The 26,418-nt window shown below is 44.3% G+C and overlaps 1 protein-coding gene across 1 annotated transcript in view; it reads left to right on the top strand.

Annotated features, from left to right (window-relative positions):
* Positions 1-9,745: 9,745 nt before the first annotated feature.
* LOC124606109 overlaps positions 9,746-26,418 on the top strand; it is a 196,867-nt gene continuing 180,194 nt past the window's right edge. The window contains exon 1 of the mRNA XM_047138073.1: positions 9,746-9,841. Within this exon, the coding sequence (XP_046994029.1) occupies positions 9,746-9,841 (96 nt within the window). The remainder of the gene's footprint in view (positions 9,842-26,418) is intronic.

Genomic DNA, 26,418 nt, shown 5'->3' with positions numbered 1-26,418 from the left:
GATAACATGGGGTAATGTTCCGAATATTTTAAGCATAGCATAAGTTCAGCAAGAATAGAGAAAATGAAAAGTTCGATTCTTTCCAGCAGTAAGGAATATGGACAGGGGGAAAGGAGGGAGGCGAGATGTTGCAGCCAGCAGTAATGATGACTCCTTTCTTGTAGGCGAAGGGCGAGGTATCGGTATGGATGGGTATTTCCTCTACGTGTCTCTACTAAACGCTGTTGATCATCCATAGGGAAGCACCAGTGAGGTCGGAATGCTTCGTTTTTGTAAAAAAAAAGACTCATTTTTACAGACTACTATTGGTAAACCGATTTCAAAAAGGTCGCAGTAGAACAAGCTGCGGTAGCAGTACAGAAGAGCATCGCAAGTCTAGTCATAAAAACCGGTCAGGTTGCTGGTGGAAGAGAAATAAATATTTCAGAACAACCTATTTAGAATCTTTATGTTGTAGTGGAAAGTTGACGCAGAACGGTGACTGCCTCTACTTGCTCAAGCTACAGATGTGTGATACACAATAAAAGACAACAGCAGAAGAATTTCAGTCATGCTACGGTATTCTTAATTAAAAACAAGTGGCATTTATATGTTCCGAGATACATGTCATTGCATTCTACAAGATTCCTTGCAATTAAAAAAAAAAAAAAAGAGTTGTCGGTGAAATTCAGAGCTGTTTAGTGAATAAATATGCACGGGAAAAATGCATATATTAATAATAATTTGAACACGCCATAGACTTACCAACAGATCAACGAACAGTAGGCACTTACCTGAAAACAGAAAAAATCGTTAAGAAAGAGAACATAATTAGAAATGCAAAAATGTTCCTAATCATTAACAATTAACTTGAATGTATGTTTTAATCAATACGCGTTTATTCAGCTAGCAGACTACTAAAAATTAAATTTAAGATTACTGTTTATATTAGTTGCTCTGCAATTTTTGTACATTAATTATTTTGATACAATTTATTCCCATACAACATAAAATCAGCTAGATTGCAACAAGTAGCTAACGTTTTTGTACCGGGCTCATTTAGTTTTATGTCCGTTGTTGAAGCTTTCAGTACGGAAGAGAAAACAACTCAGATACTAAACAATATCAAAGTCGTTAAAGCACTCGTAGGGATAAGTTTTTGCGGAGTTTGCAGAAGGTAGGTACATACGGCGACTAAGATGCTTTCATAAGTTTGCGTCAAGTCTAACCAGAGTTTAGTTCAACATTTTTCTTACCCTTATCTTTATCAAAAAAGCACTAGGACAGGACAATTACGAAGGATCAGATCTGATGCACGTATGAAAGTTTATTTATAGAAATAGCGAACGAGATACTGTGTACAAATCTTGATAGCTCTAAAACAATATTTTAGCCACCACCAACTAAAATCAGTAAACTGAAATAAATTGATTTATTTCTCAAGTAATTTTTGTGCCTTTTACTATACGTCCCAGAAATGATGATGACTTTTCAGGCTACTACATAACCGGTCAGCTACTCTTTTGACTAGAATAGTGTCTAATCACCTACATTTACCACTATAGACATTGGTCGACAGAGGTCTGTGGATGTTCCAAAATGGTTCAAATGGCTCTGAGCACTATGGGACTCAACTGCTGAGGTCATTAGTCCCCTAGAACTTAGAACTAGTTAAATCTAACTAACCTAAGGACATCACAAACATCCATTCCCGAGGCAGGATTCGAACCTGTGACCGTAGCGGACTTGCGGTTCTAGACTGCAGCGCCTTTAACCGCACGGCCACTTCGGCCGGCGTGGATGTTCCACTATCACTGTTTCACTTTATCTAGTTTAGCGCAGGTATGAATGCTGAGAAACGGTCCGTTACCAGGCTAAGATGGAACCAAAATACTCACCTACTCACTCTCGCGCTAATAATGACGTTTTTTTTACGTAGGTAACGTAAAAAAATGCTCGATATGATGGCCATGTTCGAAATTACATTTGCTCAGTAAGTTCTGACACACTCATCTTAATAAATGAAAGATGGCGTGTCTTTTTACTCACTATTAATCGCACGTGCAGCTAGATGCTCACGCAATTGTAAGTGCGCCTTTGAAGGAAAGTTTCAGTGGAAACTTACAACAAAAATTTTAAAGATTCAAGTCTGGTGACCGTGGTGGTAATTCATGATGACCCCTACGTCAATTCATCTTTTCCTGCGATCTGTCTGGATAGCGTCTGATTGTAACTGCAAAATGTGCAGATGAGTAATCTTGTTGAAACGACATGTCTTCAGGAATGAACATACACATTTTAAAAGTACATTTCAATGCAAATCAGGTGCCTCAGAGACATTATGCGAGGGAAAGGATTTATAGCCTATTCATATCACCATCGATGATACCTATCCAGAGGGTGACATGCAAGCGTTACTGTGGAATGCAACTAGAAATTTCAAACAATTTGGTGCATATGTGATGTGCGATCTGAAAAAAGAAGATACTTGTCGAGTAACGCACACTTAACTACCATAGACGTAGGGCGTGGGTGTAAAGCGATAAGAAGTAAAGCGTTAACTAATGATGTCGGCGCCGTATCCACAGTATTTTCTGTATAATATAAATTGATATTAATATGCTGACAACGCCGCGTGATCAGCTATGCACGATATATGTAAATGACCTGATGGTAAACATCAGACTTTCATGAGGCCGCTCGGAGATGATACCGTTGTATACAGACGAGCGCAAATAAATGGGCAAAACTGCACAAAGACCTTCTGCGGATCGCCGCTTGGTGCAGGCGCTGTCACTTGATCTCAAAATAAACAAGTCTGATTAGAGGATTAGCGATCAGTTACTAGAAGCAGTCAGTACCGTCAAATATCACGGAATATATGTTAGAAACGATGGGATTAACTTTGTAGGAAATGGAAATAGCAATTTAAGACTCACTGGAAGACTTCAGAGGAAAACAATATTTTCAACGAAGGAGGGAGCTTGCAAAAGTGATAGTGTTCTGTCAACAGAGGGCTTCTGAAGATCCCAATATGTGGTTCGGAATGACGAATTTGTAGACAATGGCGAAGCGAGAGAAGACTCCATATTAAAGCACAGAAATTTTACTTCAATTGAGAAAGGTCACTCTATGAAGCGACAAAGCAGAGACGCTTCAGACGATTGTCCCGCTGCTAGCAAAGGCAGTCGCGTTGGTCGACTGCTGCCGCAGCCCAATACCGCCAGATTTCACCGTTCTGTCCTAACGGATGCAGTCGTCGTAAGCTGCACATTGGTTTCTGCGGTTATTTCACGCAGTGTTGCTTGTGTATTAGCACCGACAACTCTATGCGCTGCTCTCGGTTGTTAAGTGAAACCCGATTGCCACCACGTTCTCCGGGTGAGAACTAATGCCTGAAATGTGGTTTTCTCGGCACACTCTTGACACTGTGGGTCGTGGAATATTGAATTACCTAACGATTTCCGAATGTCCCATGCCTCTAGCTCGAACTACAATCCCGCTTTCAAAGTCTGTTAAGCCCCATCTTGCAGCCATAATTATGTCAGAAACCGTTTCACGTGAATCACCTGTATACAAATGATAGTTCCGCCAATGTACTGACCTTTCAATCCTTGTGTACGCAATACTATCTCCATCTTCATAAATGCGTATCTCTATTGTGTGACTTCTGTTATCTCAATGAAGTTAGATAACGCAGTGTACTTAGCCTACTTGTTGTTTGTTCCATTCTCAAACGAATATGTATATTAACGCTGTAGTTAAGAAAGATGTATAGGGAGAGAGTTTCGCAATATAAAGGGTAATCATCGAAATGAAAAGATGTGGAGAAGGCAGGGAATGAACTCAAGGGGTGCGTGGCGACGGAGTGGCGGCCCATTTCGGCAGGATACCGTACATTTTATTTGACAGCCGAGTGCAGCGAGCTGCGAGGGGAAGTGAGATTAACTTCCTCGCAGACAAGGTGCGCGTCGGTCTCCCATCGTAATTTCCTGGCTCTTATTGGAACGGTGACATATTGCCGGCACTAAAAAAATAAATAAACCCGCTGCACGCGCCTCTTCCTTTCTGCCTTACGACTTTTCCACGTGCCATTTTCAGTACAAACGACGCCACGCTTTAAACGGTATTCTGTTTCAAATGAAAATTACGCTGTATCATTTGTAAACATACTGCCGCTGTCATAGTGCATTCGTTTCTAATCAGTGCGTCTGTATTTTCTTGTATCGTTGAAGAACAAAATTTTTCATCTGTATCGGTTTAATTTCAGACAGAAATCAGAATAATTCCCATGCAGTCGTTGCACAGGCTCATTACAAATTATGGACAACTTCATCGGTCTATAAAGTCACGAAAGCTGAACATAAATACATAATCTAACGACCATCTCTAAGGAACGTTCGAAGTTCTGATATTGTCTGTAAATTGTGTATTCCAGACTTTGGAAAATTTGTACGGTGTTGTACGTGTAGAACCTGCCGAGATTATCGGATATGCGCGAAGAGACGGTATTGTTGCTCTTCGGTAGATATTTGGGAGTTAGTATGAACTTTTTGCCTGCCCTATAGCGTCAAGTCATTGGTGTTTGGAACAGTTTCGGGACGGAGGATGCATCTCTCATCAGGACAACAATCGTCTTACGTATGTGACTGTAGATGGTACTATCTGCGACTGACTAAGGTTCTGGGAGGCATTACCACACGAAACAGTGCTAATGTCGGTGGATGCAGGTTTGATTAAATTTTATTAGTTGGAGATGACACGCAAATTTGTCACAACGCTCTGCCTTGGAAGTAACAAAGGAAGCTGATACAAAAAAAAAAAAAAAAAAAAAAAAAAAAAGAAAAGTGTGTGAAATCTTATGGGACTTAACTGCTAAGGTCATCAGTCCCTAAGCTTACACACTACTTAACCTAAATTATCGTAAGGACAAACACACACAACCATGCCCGAGGGAGGACTTGAACCTCCGCTGCGACCAGCCGCACAGTCCATGACTGCAGCGGCTTCAGACCGCTCGGCTAATCCCGCGCGGCAAGGTGTTACAGACTATAAAAAATCTTCTTCTGGTTTTCTGAAGAAGCCAGAATAGGCACTTAAATCATATAACCACTATAAACGGTAAGAGGCTTAAACGGAGATCGAGTGTATGTCAAAATTCTGGCAGTCGGGGAGACCGATTGCAACCAGCCACTTTTCATGATACTCCTTCATTCTCCCAGTAACGCGTCTATGTCATGCAACAATTCCTTTTCTCTGTTATCGAATACCTTATGTTGATACTGGTATATGTTACACCAAGTCGTTTTAAATCATATTGTACTGGTACTTGAATAAATTTATGAATGCTCGTGTTTCTGGGATACTATCTTTAAATGCCTCCTTCCCTCTAGCTACAATTCCTGCCAGCCATTTAGCTTATTTTCATGCGAGTGTGTGTGTGTGTTTGTGTGTGTGTGTGTTTGTGTGTTTGTGTGTTTGTGTGTGTGTGTGTGTGTGTGTGTGTGTGTGTGTGTGTGTGTGTGTGTGTGTGTGTGTGTGGAACTGAGGGCCAAAATCTTTTCAAATATCGGCATCGCTGCCGCAATTAAGGTAAGAGGTGTGTGTATTTCAGAGTAAAATTCAGTCAGATGGCTTTTGTGCACATGAAGCGAGTACACAGCTCACACATTAGTCGTTTTCAGAACACAGTCAGTGAAGGTAGTGTTTATGCACATGAAGAGAGCAAAGCAGACTAGCTTGTTCGGTGTGAGGACCTGAGAATCTTTGCACTTGAGGGCATCACACCCGAAGTAAAAAATGTTTTTGTCATTTCTTAAAGACATGTTATTTTGTCCAGTTTTTATCGCCAAGAATACTATTACCAGTGAAGGTTAGAAAATTCATTAATGTCACATCTCACGTCGTAGGAGGATGAATAAGAGTTCATTTTGCTGCACAGCGAGGTCTCACCGTATCGTCACACGAACGTCGCGAAGGATCGAGTTTGGCACCTGCCAGTCGACGGATTGGCAGTGCAACAAATGGTTGGTTCAAATGGCTCTGAGCACTACGCGACTTAACTTCTGAGGTCATCAGTCGCCTAGAACTTAGAACTAATTAAACCTAACCAACCTAAGGACATCACACACATCCATGCCCGAGGCTGGATTCGAACCTGCGGCCGTAGTGGTCGCGCGGTTCCAGACTGTAGCGCCTAGAACCGCTCGGCCACCCCGGCCGGCGGATCGCAGCAGATTAAAACATGACTAACATGGTGATTGCGCCACTTCACTATCATTTAGACGTGCAAAGGCATTATCAGACCCATCTTTGCATCGCTCAATACTTGCCTTTCTGTTCATACCAAATTTTAGCCGCACATTTCTCATACACTTATTCTCCATTACGCGCATCCTTTATCAGACGATTAACTTCGCATCCCTCCTCAAACGTCTAGAGCGCCTCCGTAAGTGCTGCACATTCCGTTAAGTTGTGCCTGCACTCCTCACACAACCTTTGCCTCTGCCAACATGTACTATTGTTTGTAATAGCTATAGTCACTTCTTTTCTCTTCTCTCCAAAAATCAGAAATTATCTACGTCTTGACCCCAATTTGACAATTAGAAAGACTCAGGAAATAATTTTCTGCAATCCATAGATGGGTCAGATCGAGGGTTTGAGAGTGACTCCTGCATCCTTGTATGTTGGCTGAAGATGAAACCATTTGGCCTTGAAATCATTGGCATCGATACGTATAACTTAGTGGAAGGGAACAAGGTATATGAAAGGAATAAAACAAATTTCTTTTCCCTCCGTGAAGTATCGTCAACACCTCCACGCGATTCGCCTCTGCGCAGCGAGCCAGTGAGCCATTTGAAAAGAACGCTCGTCTGGTCCAAATACCCAAATATTTAACGTATGGATGGAGGATTAAATCTGCAAGTCCTGCATACAGGTGGCGCACCGTACCTAACAGTTATCAGGGGATAGACATCCGCTGTAGAAAGAAAGTTACTGTGAACTTGTGGAAGGGCGAGTGTCCATGATGAGTGGACCCTGCTACAAGCGGGAAAATTGTCGACAAAAAAGATTCTTTGGTGCTTCTGTTGGTGAACAATCTTTAAAAATGTCCAAATAAAATTAACTTTCTCCTGCGTTTGCTTAAATCAATCTTTCTTTTTACATCAGTCTTGAGGCATTTCCAATCACCATGTCCCTTTTTGTAGTTCATGATTGCCACGTATTCCTTTTCCCGCCGATTCTGCAGAGAACCTCCTCAGTTCTCACTTCATCGGTCCACGTAATTTGCAAACTCCTTCTACAGCACCATTTCACGAACGCATAAGTTCCATTATTTTCTGGCTTTCCCACAGTCCACAAATCGCTTCCATATAGTGCTCTGCTCAAAACATAGAATCTCAAAAATTCCTCAAACGGTGACCTGTGTTTGATACTAGTTAAATTCGTTTATCTGCGAATACCCAATTTACCTGTGCTAATATGCGTCTTATATTATCCTTACTTCGTCCATCAATGTATTGTACTTTTTTTTGCTTTCAGGGTAGCAGAATTCCTTCAATTCATCTTAATTCGTGGATACCAATTTCAATGATAAGTGTATCGCTAATCTCATTTCTGCTGCTTCAAGATACTTTCGTCTTTTTTCGGTTTACTCTCAGTCTATATCCTCAGCTCTTTAGACTGTTCATTTCAACAGGTGGTATAATTCTTTCTCACTTTCACAGAGGATGGTAATGTCATCACTGAATCTTTAACCTTTCTATTATTTATGCTTTAGCTCCTTCGTTGTATGGGTTGAAAAGTTGGGGAGGAAGAATGAGTTTCTGTCTTACACCCTTTTCAATTCATCTCTGTTCTTGTAGATATAGTATGTATCCGTCCTTCTCTGCTGAGTGTACCTATTTTTCTGAGCATTTCAACCCTCGTCGCCAGTTTTGAAAACGCCTCGTCGCTACTGCTGTGGAGTTGACACTGTTGTTACAGGAGGCCGAGTTTGTGCAACCGTCAAACGGCTTCTGGTGCAGTACACCGCTAGACAATCTCTCTCTGCCACTATGACAGTGTTACGCCCCAGGGTCAGGTAACAGGATAGGAGAACGAAGGCTCTACAGTACTCCAACAAATCAGTTCAAAAATGGTTCAAATGGCTCTGAGCACTATGGGACTTATCTTCTCAGGTCATCAGTCCCCAGACAACAAATTAGTAATAAAGTCACAAAAATGTGTTTAAAAGTCGGCCGCTGTGGCCGAGCGGTTCTAGGTGCTTCACTCCGGAACCACGCTGCTGCTATGGTCACAGATTCGAATCCCGCCTTGGGCATGGATGTGTGAGATGTCCTTAGGTTAGTTGGGTTTAAGTAGTTCTAAGTTTAGGGGACTGATGACCTCAGATGTTAAGTCCCATAGTGCTTAGAGCCATTTGAACCATTTTTTGAGTTTAAAAGGTTTACTTATCTTTGTGACTTGTCGAATATTGAAGTCTGCAATACTGCATGTAATATAACTCAAAAAAAAAAAAAAAAAAAGCCCTCAATAGCTAAGTGCAAATAATCGTAGGTGAACTTGACAGTACTTGTTGTTGTTGTTGTGTTCTTCAGTCCTGGGACTGGTTTGATGCAGCTCTCCATGCTACTCTATCCTGTGCAAGCCTGTACTGTGCCACAGTACGTAGAAAATGCAATGTACAACAACTATTTTTTTCACTTCTAAGACATCACTAAACGACTTTCTTAAGTCAGCCCTGGACGATGATCTATAACCAAGTGGGCGAGAGCTGCTCTTCTATCTTCAGAGTAGGCTTCTGTTCGTTGTTGTCCCCGGTCATTGGAGGATTGTACTCGGCCGACAACTGACCGAGGTGAAGTCGATATTATCATCCTGAGCGCCGCCAGTGACGCTGGTGCAAATCACGTAAGGGTCGAGTCTCTGTAGCATAGCAACCATCAAGCATCTTTGCGCCTGTGGCGCTTTTGCCGTGGCTATGTGTTGTTGGAACGATACAGTAGCACCAATTTATGTTATCTAATGCCTTTTTATTATGATGATTTGTGGGGCGATCAACGGCTTGGTTATTAGCGCCCGTACAAATTCCCAATCTTTTTACTGTCCTCTCTTGCCATTTTCCTGAATGATGATGAAATGATGAGGACAACACAGACACCCAGACCCCGAACGGAGGAAATCCTCGATCCGACCGGGAATCGAATCCAGGACGCTGTGATCCAGAGGCAGCAACGCTGACCACTAGACCACGTACGAATACTTTCTTCGTTGCGACACATCCTCTACTTATCCAAATTCTGCATTCTCATGTAGTTTTCTATTTTGATTTCTAATCTACAAATTTATGGTGATCTACATGCTCTCTGCGTGTTCAGTTCAGGGTACATTCATAACGTCAAGGACATTTTACAGACTAGAAATATGTTGTTGTTTCTTGCTTCGCGCATATAATGATGCTTTTTTTTCACTGTCATAGTCTTGTGTCAGTGAATTTGTTTTTGCCGGACACGAAATGTTTTGATACTCCGGCGAACGGAGTGTGCAGGCTGACGTCCGCTCCGAAGAAGGCCGCGTGACGGGCGACGCGCTCGCCGTGACAGGATAATCGAAGGAGGCCGTGGCGCATGATTTACGGACATCGACGTAGGTGAGTCCGACGCAGCGCCAAATGACCCGCTGTGAATAATGCATGGCGGCTCTATTTCGAGCGATTAGTTCTACGGACGGCGCACCGACGCCGGCGTCGGGACGCGGGGCGCCCATGGCGACGTCGACGGCGACGCTGCTAACGACGCCGTGGCGCTGGACGAAGCGTGTGAGTCGGCGCAATATCGATACGGCGCGCCGGCCATTAGGGGTAAGTGGCCGATTAATCACCCGCGCATCTAAGGAAATCGCATTAGCGGGGTCCGGCCTGATTACGGTATCGACTGTACCCTCGGAAACAACTGCTGACCAACCCCCGCCCCCCTCCCCTCCTACCCACCCCCCCCCCCCCCCCCACCCGTTCCCTCTACCGTTTCGTACAGTGCACATTCACCTCCGCATCCCTCGCGCCCGCTCTGTTGTTCTTGTGTCGTCTGGCAGCGCTCGGTGTGTTTACTCGGGGGAAATTCGTATGAGAGCTAAGGTAACACAACAGACGCCGGTGTTTCGTAAACAGGAAACCGGAATTCAGGTGCTCGTCGAGACAGGCCGTTATTCGCTACATCAACACCGAGCGATCGTATTGCACATCGAAAGGCGAGCGGCAAAACAATCACTATATGCGTGCATCGTGAAACGGAATACGTTGTGTGGGAAGTATCGGCATCACAAAATTGCAGCAGACTTCTGGTGCCGTTTGTTTTAGAAACCCTGCCAAGTTTCATCCACTCCCTCCTTGGACCTAAACGTCGTGGAAATGACCACTCATTGTCATACGTAAATAAAAGGAGGAATTGCGTTGACTGACAGTTCCGTCGCTTCTTGGTAGAAAATTTTTCACATTATGAATTAAACCAGACAGGACACAGATGTAATAAAAAATTGCTTTGTAGAGTCACAATTGCTTCTCTTACCTCCTTAATCTCACTAGTGTATCTTATCTGTTCGTAATACAGGATCTGTTAAAGATAAGATCAAAGAAAGGTGAGATCAAACCAAAAGCTGATAAACCACACCTGGTAGGTTAACATGGTGTTCCACTGTCACATGAGGATTATCAGCTGCCCAGCTGGTACAATTTCTCCGATGAATTGAACCATTCAACTTATAAATGGCCTTATCACTCCAAACAGCCTTATGTGGAGGAACTGTTTGTGCTGTTTACATCTTACTTGATACCACTCACAAAATTCAGTCCTCCGGTCGTGACCACCCTCATTCAGAGTGTGGAGTAATCTAGGAATAAAACTGTTCCATTGGACACGTTTCAAAACGCGATGGGCGCTCGTTTTTGGAACTCCTGTCTCAGGAGCGGAGCCACCTGCCATACACACCTTTATGGGAGACAACTGAAACCTTTTGATGATTTCTGTTTCTCCTGTTAGGCCGATGGGTGATCGTGATCTTACGGAACGGTTCTTATGGGCAACTTCGCTCGGTCACTCCTTTGAGCACGTCACAAAAGTTCACTGTTCAGTGGTTTTTCTTCTCAGAAAAACTGCTGTAATTTGTTGCATAGTTCATTAGCTAATGTTTCGCACATTTTATCTATGTTAAATAATCGTACATCGCATTTTCTCTGACATACTCACACACGTTTTAGTCCTAAATAAAACATTAACAATTGTCATCTTTGCTAAACGAGACGACCTCCAGATACAGTATTTTAAAATCTTTGATTCTGCAAACAATCTAGTGCAACACACAGACGGTGTCCAAAACAAATGTATACACTCTTTTATATCTCATAACTACAAGAATTTTTTTTTTCTTTTCTGGGTGTGATGGCTGGAAAAATAGCTGAATGCAGGCTGAAACTGGAGCAAAGGACGTTCATTCTGAAGCGATCCTGGAAGACTGAAAACGTAAATGAAGTGCGAAGACAGTTCACAATGAAGTTTCAAGGAGATGCACTCACAATTAGTCGTCTGCGAGGTAAGTTGCCCATAAGTTTATCTGCTCTGCATAGTAACTAACAGTTCCTGATAAAACTTTACGTAGTTTTCGTGTTAGATTTCTTAGTGTTTTCTTGATCGTTTAGAACAGAAAGCGCCCTAAAACCGTCTTTTGTTTGTTTCGCGGCCGTTAGCCACTAGTCACTTGAATCGGCAGTTGTCTTGTGACAGCCAGAGCGACAGCACCAGCAGCAGCGAGTACTGTTTGTATAAAGCGTTTATTTTGCATTTTGTTTACGACCTTCCACTAAGGAAGGGGTTCTATTTGTGTTTATCTGCTCTGCATAGTAACTAACAGTTCTTGATAAAACTTTACGTAGTTTTCGTGTTAGATTTCTTAGTGTTTTCTTGATCGTTTAGAACAGAAAGCGCCCTAAAACCGTCTTTTGTTTGTTTCGCGGCCGTTAGCCACTAGTCACCCGAATCAGCAGTTGTCTTGTGACAGCCAGAGCGACAGCAGCAGCGAGTAGTGTTTGTATAAAGCGTTTATTTTGCATTTTGTTTACGACATTCCACTAAGGAAGGGGTTCTATTTGTGTTTATCTGCTCTGCATAGTAACTAACAGTTCTTGATAAAACTTTACGTAGTTTTCGTGTTAGATTTCTTAGTGTTTTCTTGATCGTTTAGAACAGAAAGCGCCCTAAAACCGTCTTTTGTTTGTTTCGCGGCCGTTAGCCACTAGTCACTTGAATCGGCAGTTGTCTTGTGACAGCCAGAGCGACAGCACCAGCAGCAGCGAGTACTGTTTGTATAAAGCGTTTATTTTGCATTTTGTTTACGACCTTCCACTAAGGAAGGGGTTCTATTTGTGTTTATCTGCTCTGCATAGTAACTAACAGTTCTTGATAAAACTTTACGTAGTTTTCGTGTTAGATTTCTTAGTGTTTTCTTGATCGTTTAGAACAGAAAGCGCCCTAAAACCGTCTTTTGTTTGTTTCGCGGCCGTTAGCCACTAGTCACTTGAATCAGCAGTTGTCTTGTGACAGCCAGAGCGAGAGCACCAGCAGCAGCGAGTACTGTTTGTATAAAGCGTTTTTGTACTTATTTGCTGCGCTTAGCTTTTAAATAGTTTTTCTGGGAAAACCTAGCGTAGTTTTCGCGTCTCGTATTTCAGTGAGTGTTTCTTGATTATCAGAGTAGCTCATCAGAAGATTATCTTGGGAATTTGTCACCGTATAGAGTAGGGTAAACATAGTCATGTGTAGGGGCTGTGGTTGTTGTGAGCGGACGCAAGGAGAATTGGCCACTCTTCGGGGGCAGGTGGAGGCTTTGTCTGTTAGGCTCATCGAGCTCGAGGCGCAGGCGTCGGCTCGTAGTGGCGTTGGGGCAACTGTGGTGAGACCTATGCCTACTTCGGTGGCCTTGGAATCACATGGAACCCCTGATGTCGCTGCGTCTTCCGGCAGTGAGCATCTTACCGGTCAGCCATCACTCCAGGGTGAATGGCGGACAGTGGTGGGCTCGCGCGTGCCTGGCCGAAAGGCGAAGGTGGGATCTGGCCGCGTGGCAGCTGCCTTACCCCTTTCCAACAGGTACGGGGTGCTTCCTAGTGGTGATGACATCGTTTCCGAGCCACCACAGGGTGCCTCGCCTGTTGGGCCAGTGGCCGATTCTCCGGCAAGGTCCCGACAGTCACAGAGGGCGGGCCTATTAGTTATAGGGAGCTCCAACGTTAGGCGGGTTATGGAGCCCCTCAGGAAAATAGCGGGTAGGTCGGGGAAGAATGCCAGTGTGCACTCGGTGTGCTTGCCGGGGGGTCTCGTCCGTAATGTGGAGGAGGCCCTTCCGGCAGCTATTGAACGCACTGGGTGTGACCGGCTGCAGATAGTAGCACATGTCGGAACGAATGACGCCTGCCGCTTGGGTTCTGAGGCCATCCTTGGTTCCTTCCGGCGGCTGGCTGATTTGGTGAAGACAACCAGCATCGCACGCGGAGTGCAAGCTGAGCTTAATATCTGCAGCATAGTGCCCAGAGTCGATCGCGGTCCTCTGGTTTGGAGCCGTGTGGAGGGTCTAAACCAGAGGCTCAGACGACTCTGCGACTATAATGGTTGCAAATTCATCGACCTCCGTTATTGGGTGGAGAACTGTAGGGCCCCCCTAGACAGGTCAGGCGTGCACTACACACCGGAAGCAGCTACTAGGGTAGCAGAGTACGTGTGGCGTGCACACGGGGGTTTTTTAGGTTAGAGGGACCACCCCTTGGGCGAAACGATAAAATACCTCACGGCTTACCAGAGAGGACATTATCATCGTTGATAAAGAATGTCCGTCCTCAGAGACCAAAAACAGGAAAAGTTAACGTAATATTGGTAAACTGCAGGAGTATCCAGGGCAAGGTTCCTGAATTAGTATCTCTTATTGAAGGAAATAGTGCGCATATAGTATTAGGAACGGAAAGTTGGTTAAAACCGGAAGTGAACAGTAACGAAATCCTAGACACAGAATGGAATATATACCGCAAGGATAGGATAAACGCCAATGGTGGAGGAGTATTTATAGCAGTAAAGAATTCAATAATATCCAGTGAAGTTATTAGCGAATGCGAATGTGAAATAATCTGGGTTAAGTTAAGTATCAAAGGTGGGTCAGATATGATAGTCGGATGCTTCTATAGACCACCTGCATCAGCAACCGTAGTAGTTGAGCGCCTCAGAGAGAACCTGCAGAACGTCGTGAAGAAGTTTCGTGATCATACTATTGTAATAGGGGGAGACTTCAATCTACCAGGTATAGAATGGGATAGTCACACAATCAGAACTGGAGCCAGGGACAGAGACTCTTGTGACATTATCCTGACTGCCTTGTCCGAGAATTACTTCGAGCAGATAGTTAGAGAACCAACTCGTGAAGCTAACGTTTTAGACCTCATAGCAACAAATAGACCGGAACTTTTCGACTCCGTGAATGTAGAAGAGGGTATCAGTGATCATAAGTCAGTGGTTGCATCAATGACTACAAGTGTAATAAGAAATGCCAAGAAAGGAAGGAAAATATATTTGCTTAACAAGAGTGATAGGGTACAAATCGCAGAATATCTGAGTGACCACCATCAAACGTTCATTTCTGAGGAAGAGGATGTGGAACAAAAATGGAAAAAATTCAGAAACATCGTCCAGTACGCCTTAGATAAGTTCGTACCGACTAAGGTCCAAAGCGAGGGGAAAGATCCACCGTGGTATAACAATCATGTACGAAAGGTACTACGGAAACAAAGAAAGCTTCATCATAGGTTTAAGAGTAGTCGAATCATAGCTGATAAGGAAAAGCTGAACGAAGCGAAAAAGAGCGTAAAGAGAGCAATGAGAGAAGCATTCAACGAATTCGAACATAAAACATTGGCAAACAATCTAAACAAGAACCCTAAAAAGTTTTGGTCATATGTAAAATCGGTAAGCGGATCTAAATCCCCTATTCAGTCACTCGTTGACCACGATGGAACCGAAACAGAGGACGACCGAAGAAAGGCAGAAATACTGAATTCAATGTTCCGAAACTGTTTCACTGCGGAAAATCGTAACACGGTCCCTGACTTCAGCCGTCGCACGGACGCCAAAATGGAAAATATTGAAATAAACGATATCGGATTTGAAAAACAACTGCTATCACTTAGTAGCGGAAAAGCATCCGGACCAGACGAGATACCCTTAAGATTCTACAGTGATTATGCTAAAGAACTTGCCCCCTTTCTATCAGCAATTTATCGTAGATCGCTGGAAGAACGTAAAGTACCTAGCGACTGGAAGAAAGCGCAGGTCGTTCCCATTTTCAAGAAGGGTCATAAATCAGATGCGAATAATTATAGGCCTATTTCGCTTACGTCAATCTGTTGTAGAATAATGGAACATGTTTTGTGTTCTCGTATTATGACGTTCTTAGATAATACAAATCTCCTTCATCATAACCAACATGGATTCCGCAAACAGAGATCATGTGAAACTCAGCTCGCCCTATTTGCCCAAGAAATTCACAGTGCCGTAGACACTGGCGAGCAGATTGATGCCGTATTCCTGGACTTCAGGAAGGCATTTGATACGGTTCCGCACTTACGTTTAGTGAAAAAAATACGAGCTTACGGAATATCGGACCAGGTTTGTGATTGGATTCAGGATTTCCTAGAAGAAAGAACACAACATGTCATTCTTAACGGTTCAAAATCTGCAGATGTAGAGGTAATTTCGGGAGTACCGCAGGGAAGCGTGATAGGACCTTTATTGTTTACAATATACATAAATGACTTAGTTGACAACATCGGTAGCTCCATGAGGCTATTTGCAGATGACACGGTTGTCTACAAGAAAGTAGCAACATCAGAAGACTCGTACGTACTCCAGGAGGACCTGCAGAGGATTAATGCATGGTGCGACAGCTGGCAGCTTTCCCTAAACGTAGATAAATGTAATATAATGCGCATACATAGGGGCAGAAATACATTCCAGTACGATTATGCCATAGGTGGTAAATCATTGGAAGCGGTAACGACCGTAAAATACTTAGGAGTTACTATCTGGAGCGATCTGAAGTGGAATGATCACATAAAACAAATAGTGGGAAAAGCAGGCGCCAGGTTGAGATTCATAGGAAGAATTCTAAGAAAATGTGACTCATCGACGAAAGAAGTAGCTTACAAAACGCTTGTTCGTCCGATTCTTGAGTATTGCTCATCAGTATGGGACCCTTACCAGGTTGGATTAATAGAAGAGATAGACATGATCCAGCGAAAAGCAGCGCGATTCGTCATGGGGACATTTAGTCAGCGCGAGAGCGTTACGGAGATGCTGAACAAGCTCCAGTGGCGGACACTTCAAGAAAGGCGTTACGCAATACGGAGAGGTTTATTATCGAAATTACGAGAGAGCACATTCCGGGAAGAGATGGGCAACATATTACTACCGCCCACATATATCTCGCGTAATGATCACAACGAAAAGATCCGAGAAATTAGAGCAAATACGGAGACTTACAAGCAGTCGTTCTTTCCACGCACAATTCGTGAATGGAACAGGGAAGGGGGGATCAGATAGTGGTACAATAAGTACCCTCCGCCACACACCGTAAGGTGGCTCGCGGAGTATAGATGTAGATGTAGATGTAGAAGAACCATTGCAGAAGACCACGATCATCTAGCGCGCAATCAGGAAAAACAGACGTCGTCAAAAGGTTTCAGCAGTCTCCCAGAAAAGTCTGAGAGGCAAGTGGCTCGCGAGACAGGAGTTCCAAGAACGAGCGTCCATCGCATTTTGAAATGTGTCCGATGGAAAAGTTTTATTCCTAGATTACTCCAGTCTCTGAATAAGGCTGATCACGACCGGAGGACTGAATTTTCTGATGTTACTTATAATCCGTCTTGATTGCAAAATGTTTATTCATATGACCGGTTTCGGTTCTTCTAGAGCCATCTTCATATCTGATATTTCGGTTATACGGGTAACCCGTCCACACACAGCAACCTTTACATGCTGCGACACATTTGTAAAACCACTGATTGCGGCTATCCAATCAGACATTATGTCTGTTTTTGCAAAATGAATTTTCTGAGTGGTATCAAGCAAGACGTAAACAGCACAAACAATTCCCACAGAAGGTTGTTTGGAGTGCTGCGGCACTTTTAAGCGGATTGGTTCAACTAATCGCAGAAATTGTACCTGCTGCACAGCTGAGAATCCTCACGTGACGGTGGGACACCATGTGAACCTATCAGGAATTACAGTGTGGTGTGGTTTATCAGCCTTTGCTTTAATTCGACCTTTCTTGTTTGAGCATATCCTGACTGGTGAAAATTACCTGAACTTACTACAGTAATAGGTCGTGCCACGCATCGAAGAGAGGTTTTGTTATTTGCAGCAGAATGGAGCACCTCCCCACTACCATCACGATGCAAGGTCCTACCTTGACGAACACCTACCGGACATACGGATAGGACGAAGAGGCAGTTCCGAACATCTTCCACGCTCACCAGATTTGGCCCCTTCCAGGTGATATACTGGAAACGGGTAGGGATATGGAGAACATTTTCAAGGCTGTTCAAGAACAGGATCTTAGCAATGCATCGTAAAAATTACAGCCATTTCCTGTGCGTAGCCGTCTCGGTAGCTAAAAAAGAAAAAAAAAAGTTATTGCGATGTTGTTAATGGATAAGTATTTTTGAAAACTGGGAGATGGTTCTTCTGGATAAATTCATAGAGCATATACTGTTAATATTTGTGCAATTTTTTGCTGTTATTTGTTACTTCGATTTCGCCTCATACCGGATTTTTGGTGTAGGAGTAAGATAATTTTGAACCTCTGTATCTCAGAAACGGATGAAGGTATCAAGAAAAAATGGCGCTGAGCACTATGGGACTTAACATCTGAGGTCATCAGTCGCCTAGAACTTAGAACTACTTAAACCTAATTAACCTAAGAACAGCACACACATCCATGCCCGAGGCAGGATTCGAACCTGCGACAGTAGCGCTGTTCCATACGGAAGCGCCAAGAACCGCTCGGCCACCGCGGCCGGCGTACCAACAATAATCTCAAGAATGTTTCAGATCTATATCTTAGGAACACATCGTAAAAATTTCAGCCGTTTTCTGTTCATAGCCGTCTTAGAATCCTCGGGTGGATATTTGTCCACTGGTGACGCCGAAAATACAGTAAAAAAATCCTTTTCAGGTTTTTTTTTGAGGAAGTGCCCATGAGCTAATGGTGCCTCCATAAGTCCCATCAAACGCACCGTAGACTACATCAATTGCAAAAAGAACCAACCGATTTTCTCCATTTGCCTAAGCAGAAGGGAGTGTGTAATATTTGTTCTTTTACCCAGTGCTGTAGGATTGTGACACTAAGACGATCCTTCTGTTGGGTGTACAAGTAGTCCCTAGCCCAAGGGTTATCGAAAACATTTGAACCTACCTTGTATGACAAATACAAACCGGGTTATCAGAGCCGAAGCCGCCGCGGTGGCCGAGCGGTTTTAGGCGCTCCAGTCCGGAACCGCGCGACTGCTACGGTCGCAGGTTCGAATCCTGCCTCGGGCATGGATATGTGTGATGTCCCTACGTTAGTTAGGTTTAAGTAGTTCTAGGTCTAGGGGACTGATGACCTCAGATGTTAAGTACCATAGTGCTCAGAGCCATTTGAACCATCAGAGCCGGAAAAAATCCCATTTTTATGCGCGGCATTTTGGAACGTACTATGTACGCATGGTGTCGCATACATACCGATTATAACTGTTCCTCCACGCCAGTGGTACAATGGCTCATCTTTGTAGCGGTGCGACAAGTAAATTGGGACACTACTTCTGTATCTCGTTTAGTGTAACAGCACTCCAAACAAAGCCGGTCATCGTGTTAACGACCTCGAGTAATTCAGAATTCTTGCTTGTTTTCGACGTTTATGTTGGGAGAAGTCCTCAGCAAGCGGTGTGTCGCTTCTGCGTCCATATCGTCGCAGTCTCTCTCGTCTTGTGATTATGGAACCGGTCGCGAGCCTTCCCGGAGAGCAGCTGCAGGCCGGCGCACCCCGTACGTGTGGCCTGCGGCGCTCGTACGAAACACGATCCGTACGGTACGGGCAACCCTACTGGCCCGCTATTGTGCTGGGGCCCGCGCCGATCTGTTACACACTCGGCCGGGCAGGCAGGCAGCCAGGCACCTGCCCGCACCGTCCACCTTCCACCTGGCGAGAGCCGTCGGCGCACAATAGCGTTCCTCCCCTGTCACCTTGAGGAAATTACGTGTGCTGCCCCGGGCAACGTGAAAGCAGCAGGGCGGCTCCTGTTGCAGCCGATACGTCGCGGCGCGGCGCTGGGGTCGCGCCCCGCCATGTTAGCCCGCGTGGGCGTGACATCTCATATCCGGGGAGACATCGCCGCGCAGATACAAAGGAACTGCTATCTGAGGACTTCTGAAGAGCGGCGATGGCGAAAAGAGGGGGAGCGAAAGCGAGGAAATACCTTAACGCTCAAAAATTCTGGAGACCAAACTGTTATCGGAGACTAAACCTGTCAGCAGCTACCAGCGTGATATGTACAGCGTCCCAATGACGCTGTTTCTTTTATGTCCACTCTGTTCAGTCATCGACAAGGGAGAACTATCAACAAAAGACAATTTCTTCCCGTTTTATTCTCTTCTATTCTTCTCTCATGAGCTCTTACAAGACTTTTCTTTCTTCTTCTTTCGCTTTCACCAGAGTCCCGCAGCGATCGCATGGTCGGCCTGGTTACAACGGATTTGGCAATGTTAGTTTTAGGGATGGCCGGATGCCCTTCCTGCCGCCACCCCGTACCCCCCCCCCCCCTCCACCCCCCCCCCCCCCCCCCCCCGTCCCAGGACGGAATCAGTGTAACCCAACCGTCTGCGGCTAGTGTAAATCGTGAAATAATGCGGACGTGTGTCAAATGTGTGCGACACATGTAACTCAGGCGGAACGTGGGGACCAGCCAGGTATTCACCTAGCAGGATGTGGAAAACTGCCTAAAAATCACATCTAGGCTGGTGGCACACCGGCCCTCGTCGTTAATCCGTAGCTCTTCCAGGACTAATCTTCACCATATTGTCTCTCTCTCTCTTTCTCTCTCTCTCTCTCTCTCTCTCTCTCTCTCTCTCTCTCTCTCTGTGTGTGTGTGTGTGTGTGTGTGTGTGTGTGTGTTCCCGGGTTCGATACCCGGCGGGGTCAGGGATTTTCTCAGCCTCGTGATGACTGGGTGTTGTGTGATGTCCTTAGGTTAGTTAGGTTTAAGTAGTTCTACGTTCTAGGGGACTGATGACCATAGATGTTAAGTCCCATAGTGCTCAGAGCCATTTGAACCATTTTGTGTGTGTGTAGGTAGGGGTAGTACTAGTAGTGTAACAGTAAGGAGGACGCACACACACACACACACACACACACACACACACACACACACACACACACACACACACTGTATATATATACAGGGTGTTACAAAAAGGTACGGCCAAACATTCCTCACACAAAAAGAAAGAAAATATGTTATGTGGACATGTGTCCGGAAACGCTTACTTTCCTTGTTAGAGCTCATTTTATTACTTCTCTTCAAATCACATTAATCATGGAATTGAAACACACAGCAACTGAACGTATCAGCGTGACTTCAAACACATTGTTACAGGAAATGTTCAAAATGTCCTCCGTTAGCGAGGATACATGCACCCACACTCCGTCGCATGGAATCCCTGATGCGCTGATGCAGCCCTGGAGAAAGGCGTATTGTATCACAGCTGTCCACAATACGAGCACGAAGAGTCTCTGCATTTGGTACCGGGGTTGCGTGGACAAGAGCTTTCAAATGCCCCCAAAAATGAAAGTCAAGAGGGTTGAGGTCAGAAGAGCGTGGAGGCCATGGAATTGGTCCGCCTCTACCAATCCATCGGTCACCGAATCTGTTGTTGAGAAGCGTACGAACAGTTCGACTGAAATGTGCAGGAGTTCCATCGTGCATGAGTCACATGTTGTGTCGTACTTGTAAAGGCACATGTTCTAGCAGCACAGGTAGAGTATCCCGTATGAAATCACGATAACGTGCTATATTGAGCGTAGGTGGAAGAAACTAACATGAGCTCTAACATGGAAATTAAGCGTTTCCGGACACATGTCCACATAACATCTTTTATATATTTGTGTGTGAGGAATGTTTCCTGAAAGTTTGGCCGTTCCTTTTTGTAACACCCTATATATATATATATATATATATATATATATCTGAACATATACACAAATACGTAATCAGTGCCGTTTGTTGCATTGTAAAATGTTAATTACATCCGGAGATATTGTAACCTAGAGTTGACGCAGAGGTGTAACATCAGGAGAACGGGCTGGCCAATTTATGCGTCCTCCACGTCATATGAAACGTCCGTCGAACATATATATGTATATATACAGGGTGAGTCACCTAACGTTACCGCTGGATATATTTCGTAAACCACATCAAATACTGACGAACCGGTTCCACAGACCGAACGTGAGGAGAGGGGCTAGTGTAATTGGTTAATACAAACCACAAAAAAATGCACGGAAGTATGTTTTTAAACACAAACCTACGCTTTTTTAAATGGAACCACGTTAGTTTTGTTAGCACATCTGAACATATACACCAATACGTAATCAGTGCCGTTTGTTGCATTGTAATATGTTAATTACATCCGGAGATATTGTAACCTAGAGTTGACGCAGAGGTGTAACATCAGGAGAACGGGCTTGCCAATTTATCCGTCCTCCACGTCCTATGAAACGCCCGTCGAACATCCTGTCAAGGGTCAGCCTAGTGTTAATTGCGGAATGTGCAGGTGCACCATCATGCTGATACCACATACGTCGACGCGTTTCCAGTGGGACATTTTCGAGCAACGTTGGCAGATCATTCTGTAGAAACGCGATGTATGTTGCAGTGCCCTCCGATACACACGATCGAACAGCGGAGGAGTGGTACTGAAGCATCAACTTTAGGTTGCAATATCTCCGGATGTAATTAACATTTTACAATGCAACAAACGGCACTGATTACGTATTTGTTTATATTTTCAGATGTGCTAACAAAACTAACGTGGTTCCCTTTAAAAAAAACGTAGGTTTGTGTTAAAAAACATACTTCCGTGCATATTTGTATGGTTTGTATTAAACAATTACACTAGCTCCTCTCCTCACGTTCGGTCTGTGGAATCGGTTAGTCAGTATTTGATGTGGTTTACGAAATATATCCAGCGGTAACGTTAGGTGACTCACCCTGTATATATATATATATATATATATATATATATATATATATATATATATATATATATATATATATATGTGTGTGTGTGTAATATGTATATTACCTCTCTCTAGTTCCATTCTGCCTCTCTGTCTATATATAACCTCTCTTTTGTAATACTTCTGCGTCGTAGCCCTCTGCCGGCCGCTGTGGCCGAGCGGTTCTAGGCGCTTCAGTCCAGAACCGCGCTGCTGCTATGGTCGCAGGTTCGAATCCTGCCTCGGGCATGGATGTGTGTGATGTCCTTAGGTTAGTTAGGTTTAAGTAGTTCTAAGTCTAGGGGACTGATGACCTCAGATGTTAAGTCCCATAGTGCTTAGAGCCACCTGAACCATTTTCGTATCCCTCTAACTTTCTTTCGACCATTAGTTCCAGTCTCCCTCACCCCATTAGTCCCCTCCGCCTTCCCCTTCTCTCACTCTTTGTCCAAGCTCGTCAGTCTCTGTTGATACTGGCCTCTGCTTCTACTCGCCGGTTTTTACAAACATCTCTTACTCTTCACACATTTTTTCCCCTCCCGTCTCTCTCTGTCTCTGCAGCACTGCCTCCCCGAACTGTCTTTACACCGTAGTTTTCTTGTTTCATTTGAGATTCTCTCTCTTCTTTGTATATGTGGTCTCTACCCTTTCCTCCACCTATCTCTCTCCTCCACTATGTGCTTATGTGCGAGTGTGTGTGTGGCCGCACTTTACATACTCAAACCTGACTTCAGCGCAGCCTGATTATGAAAAATATGAGCTCTGAGACGCTAATGGTTTCGGCCCACAATTCGGCAGAACGGAAGTTAAGTGCTCCAAAAGATTCACCTCCAGTATGATGTGTCTGTATGGGATGCAAAGCTAAGCCTGTGACGCATTGTTTTTGAATGTAGCAATACTGCTATTCAGAAACATTCCAGTTTCCTGCTACCAAGTGGTTTTTTCCGTTTTGTGTGAATTACGTAAATAAAATGAAGGCACTTTGCTCCTTACATGCAAGGTGAACCTTAAGTCCGTTAACATTTGAAAACGCTCTAATTCAAGGAATAACTTAGGTAGAGAGGTATAAATTGACACTCGTGCTAGAAAGGACAAGGGATTTATTGAAACAAAAAACGAGCGCAAAAACTATCCAAGAGATGGCACTGGACAGCAAAAAGTCAGTGTTGCCACATGAAAATCGAGTATAAAAAGAGTTGTAGTGGGAGATTGGTTGGTTGGTTTTGGGGAAGGAGACCAGACAGCGAGGTCATCGGTCTTATCGGATTAGGGAAGGAAGTCGGCCGTGCCCTTTCAAAGGAACCATCCCGGCATTTGCCTGGAGCGATTTAGGGAAATCACGGAAAACCTAAATCAGGATGGCCGAACGCGGGATTGAACCGTCGTCCTCCCGAATGCGAGTCCAGTGTCTAACCACTGCGCCACCTCGCTCGGTGTGTTGTAGTGGGAGAGACAGTCAGATTATCTCTAGGCTGCCTGACAAAAAAAACTTACTGGAAGGTACGACTTATATGCAAGATACATTAAATGAATTCGAAACTGCGAGTATAGACAATTATCAGCTGTATAATGGAATGACGAGAATGAAAATTTGTGCCGGACCGAGACTTGAACGCGGATTTCCTTCTTATAACCAAACTTCCATATGTCTTCAATCGTGTGTCAACAGCCTGTACTCGCACATCTATTATGTATATTCACGTACAGGTTAGACATTTTACTTGAAAGTCGCTTTCCTGGTGTCGCAGGATAAATACTATATAGCAGTGCCTGTGTTATTCGGAGCACGGTACAAAAGTTTGGCAATTGCGAATGTGGACAGCCACGTCCAAAGGAACTTTGCATCATATTGGGAATAACACAGGGACTGCAATATCGTATTTATTCGCGAACACCGGACAAGTGGCTTTCAAGTGAAATGTCTCTACCGAACACAGGTTGTTGACACATGCCAGACGAAATATGGAAGTTTGTGTCTGACCGTGAACCACGAACGGGTAGCCAAAAGGTAAGGTGGCCGCTCCAGATAAGCGGGAAATCCGTGTCCAGCGCAAATTTTCACTGTCGTCATTCCATTCTACAGCTGATGGTTGTCCATATACGCAATTGCGAATGCATATGATGTATTTCATAACAGCTATAGTCGCCGCAGTGCCTGTTCCATTGGCCGCTTGTTCATGTCCAAAGGAACTCTGTATCGTATTCAGAGTAACACAGGCGCTGCAATATGGTATTTATGCAAGATGGCGCTCCACCCCATATTGCTGCATGTGTGAAAGATCTCTTGTGCACATCATTTGGCGAGGATCGCGCGCTGAATCACCACGTCCGTCATGCTTGGCTTCACAGGTCTCCAAACCTCAATCAGTTGGTTGTGGGGTTACCTGAAGTCGTAAGTCTACCGCGATTGTCCTACCTTGTTAGGGATGCTAAAAGATAACATCCGACGGCAGTTATTCACCATGCTTACTGATATACTGTACAGTGCTGTTCACAACTTATTTACTCGACTACAGGTGACGAATGACGGCTGACATACTGTGCTTTTGTTATAAAGCTAAAAACAAGTTGGTATGCTAATTATTGTTTTTGTATCACATTAAGCACCATTAGTTTGTCATTTTGTGTACTTTTTTTGGTTTCAGTAGAACCTAATGTCGTTTCAGGCATGTCTGTCAATGATTTTCCGTTAAGCATTGAATTTTCAAATGTTAACGGACTTTTGGATCACCCTGTATCCCAAGATACAGAATTTCGGAATTCCTGCTGCTAAATAAGTCACCTGAATTGGCTTGACACAGCTGCAACACTTGCGCTAGAAGCGAAAATGAATTACAACAAAATACTCCACTCTGCCAGTGGGCTGCCTCATTTTGTTCTAGCCCTTTAGCGGCGTGCTGTAGTACTGTGGTGCAGTGATTTCAGTGTGTTCCAGCATTGCAAACAAACAGAAACTTAATTAACAATCATTTTATCTGGAAACTCTCCCATTGGTCCACTGTTGCAAAAATAAAATAAAATAAAATGGTATTGTGGGCCTGCCTTGATGGAAATCACTTTTGTTTTATTTATTTTCTTTCCCAAACTAGTTTCAGCTACAGCATCGCCATCATCAGTGGGCTTTTTTCTTTATTCTAAAACATGCAAAATTAGTATCATTGTAAAAATTACAAAACGTTATTACAGTGTACTTCTTGGTTTCAAATATTGTATTCTGTAAATAGTTTATACTACTTTATTTACTTTAAGCCACAGCATGGCTTCTACATTTGTTGCATTATTTTCGGTATATTTTCTGTGTTTTGTTGTCATTTCTTCGGCATTCAGCACCTATTCCGTCGTGGGTCGATACCTAGTACCTCACTGTACTGTCTGTACATGTTTTCATATACTATGTATGCACTGTTGCAGCAATAAATTTTAAGTAAATTGGAAACTTCTGAAAGGGTGTCCTAATTTTTTCACGGCAGTCTAGATGATGCCAAACATCAATACATAAAACAGGCGCCCTTGATGCTTTCTCTCAGTGTTGGAACGAGATATCTACTGCATGTGACGTAGGTGATATCCTTCCGTTTCTATGGCCCACGTTCGAAAGGACGTTCGAGGTATCTCACGTGCTCGACATTGCCCCGCATTTTCGGAAAGACACCGCAGCGTCAGAAACTCGTCACGTAGCTGGCTGACGATCGAACTCGGGGCCCGTTTGAGAACGGCTTTACGGAAACAGAGGTAGGGCGAGGAGTGAGAGGTACACGTTGCTAGGCAACGCGGGCAGAGGATAGCCGACGGCCGGCCATTACGGCGGCCACAACATCGGGCGTGGCGCTGGGCGACGTGTCGCAGGAGCGAAGACCGCAGCGGGCAGGTGGCAGCTGCGCCGACACGGCGGCCGGCCTAATCGGACGTGCTTCCTACAGCGGCGGCGCGCCCTGCCACCACGTGCCGGCCCCGCGCACGCTTCATACGCAAGGGCGACCCCGTCTGCGTCCGGCCAACCGTGGCCGACAGCCTGTGAAGGGTGCAGAAATCGACTCGACTGCGATGTGAGCTGGTGCTACTTTTACAGTCGATGCTTCTAACATTTTTTTAAAA

This window comes from Schistocerca americana, chromosome 3 (genome assembly GCF_021461395.2).
Source record: "Schistocerca americana isolate TAMUIC-IGC-003095 chromosome 3, iqSchAmer2.1, whole genome shotgun sequence".
Lineage (NCBI taxonomy): Eukaryota > Metazoa > Arthropoda > Insecta > Orthoptera > Acrididae > Schistocerca > Schistocerca americana.
This window is presented reverse-complemented; position numbering and strand designations above follow the sequence as displayed.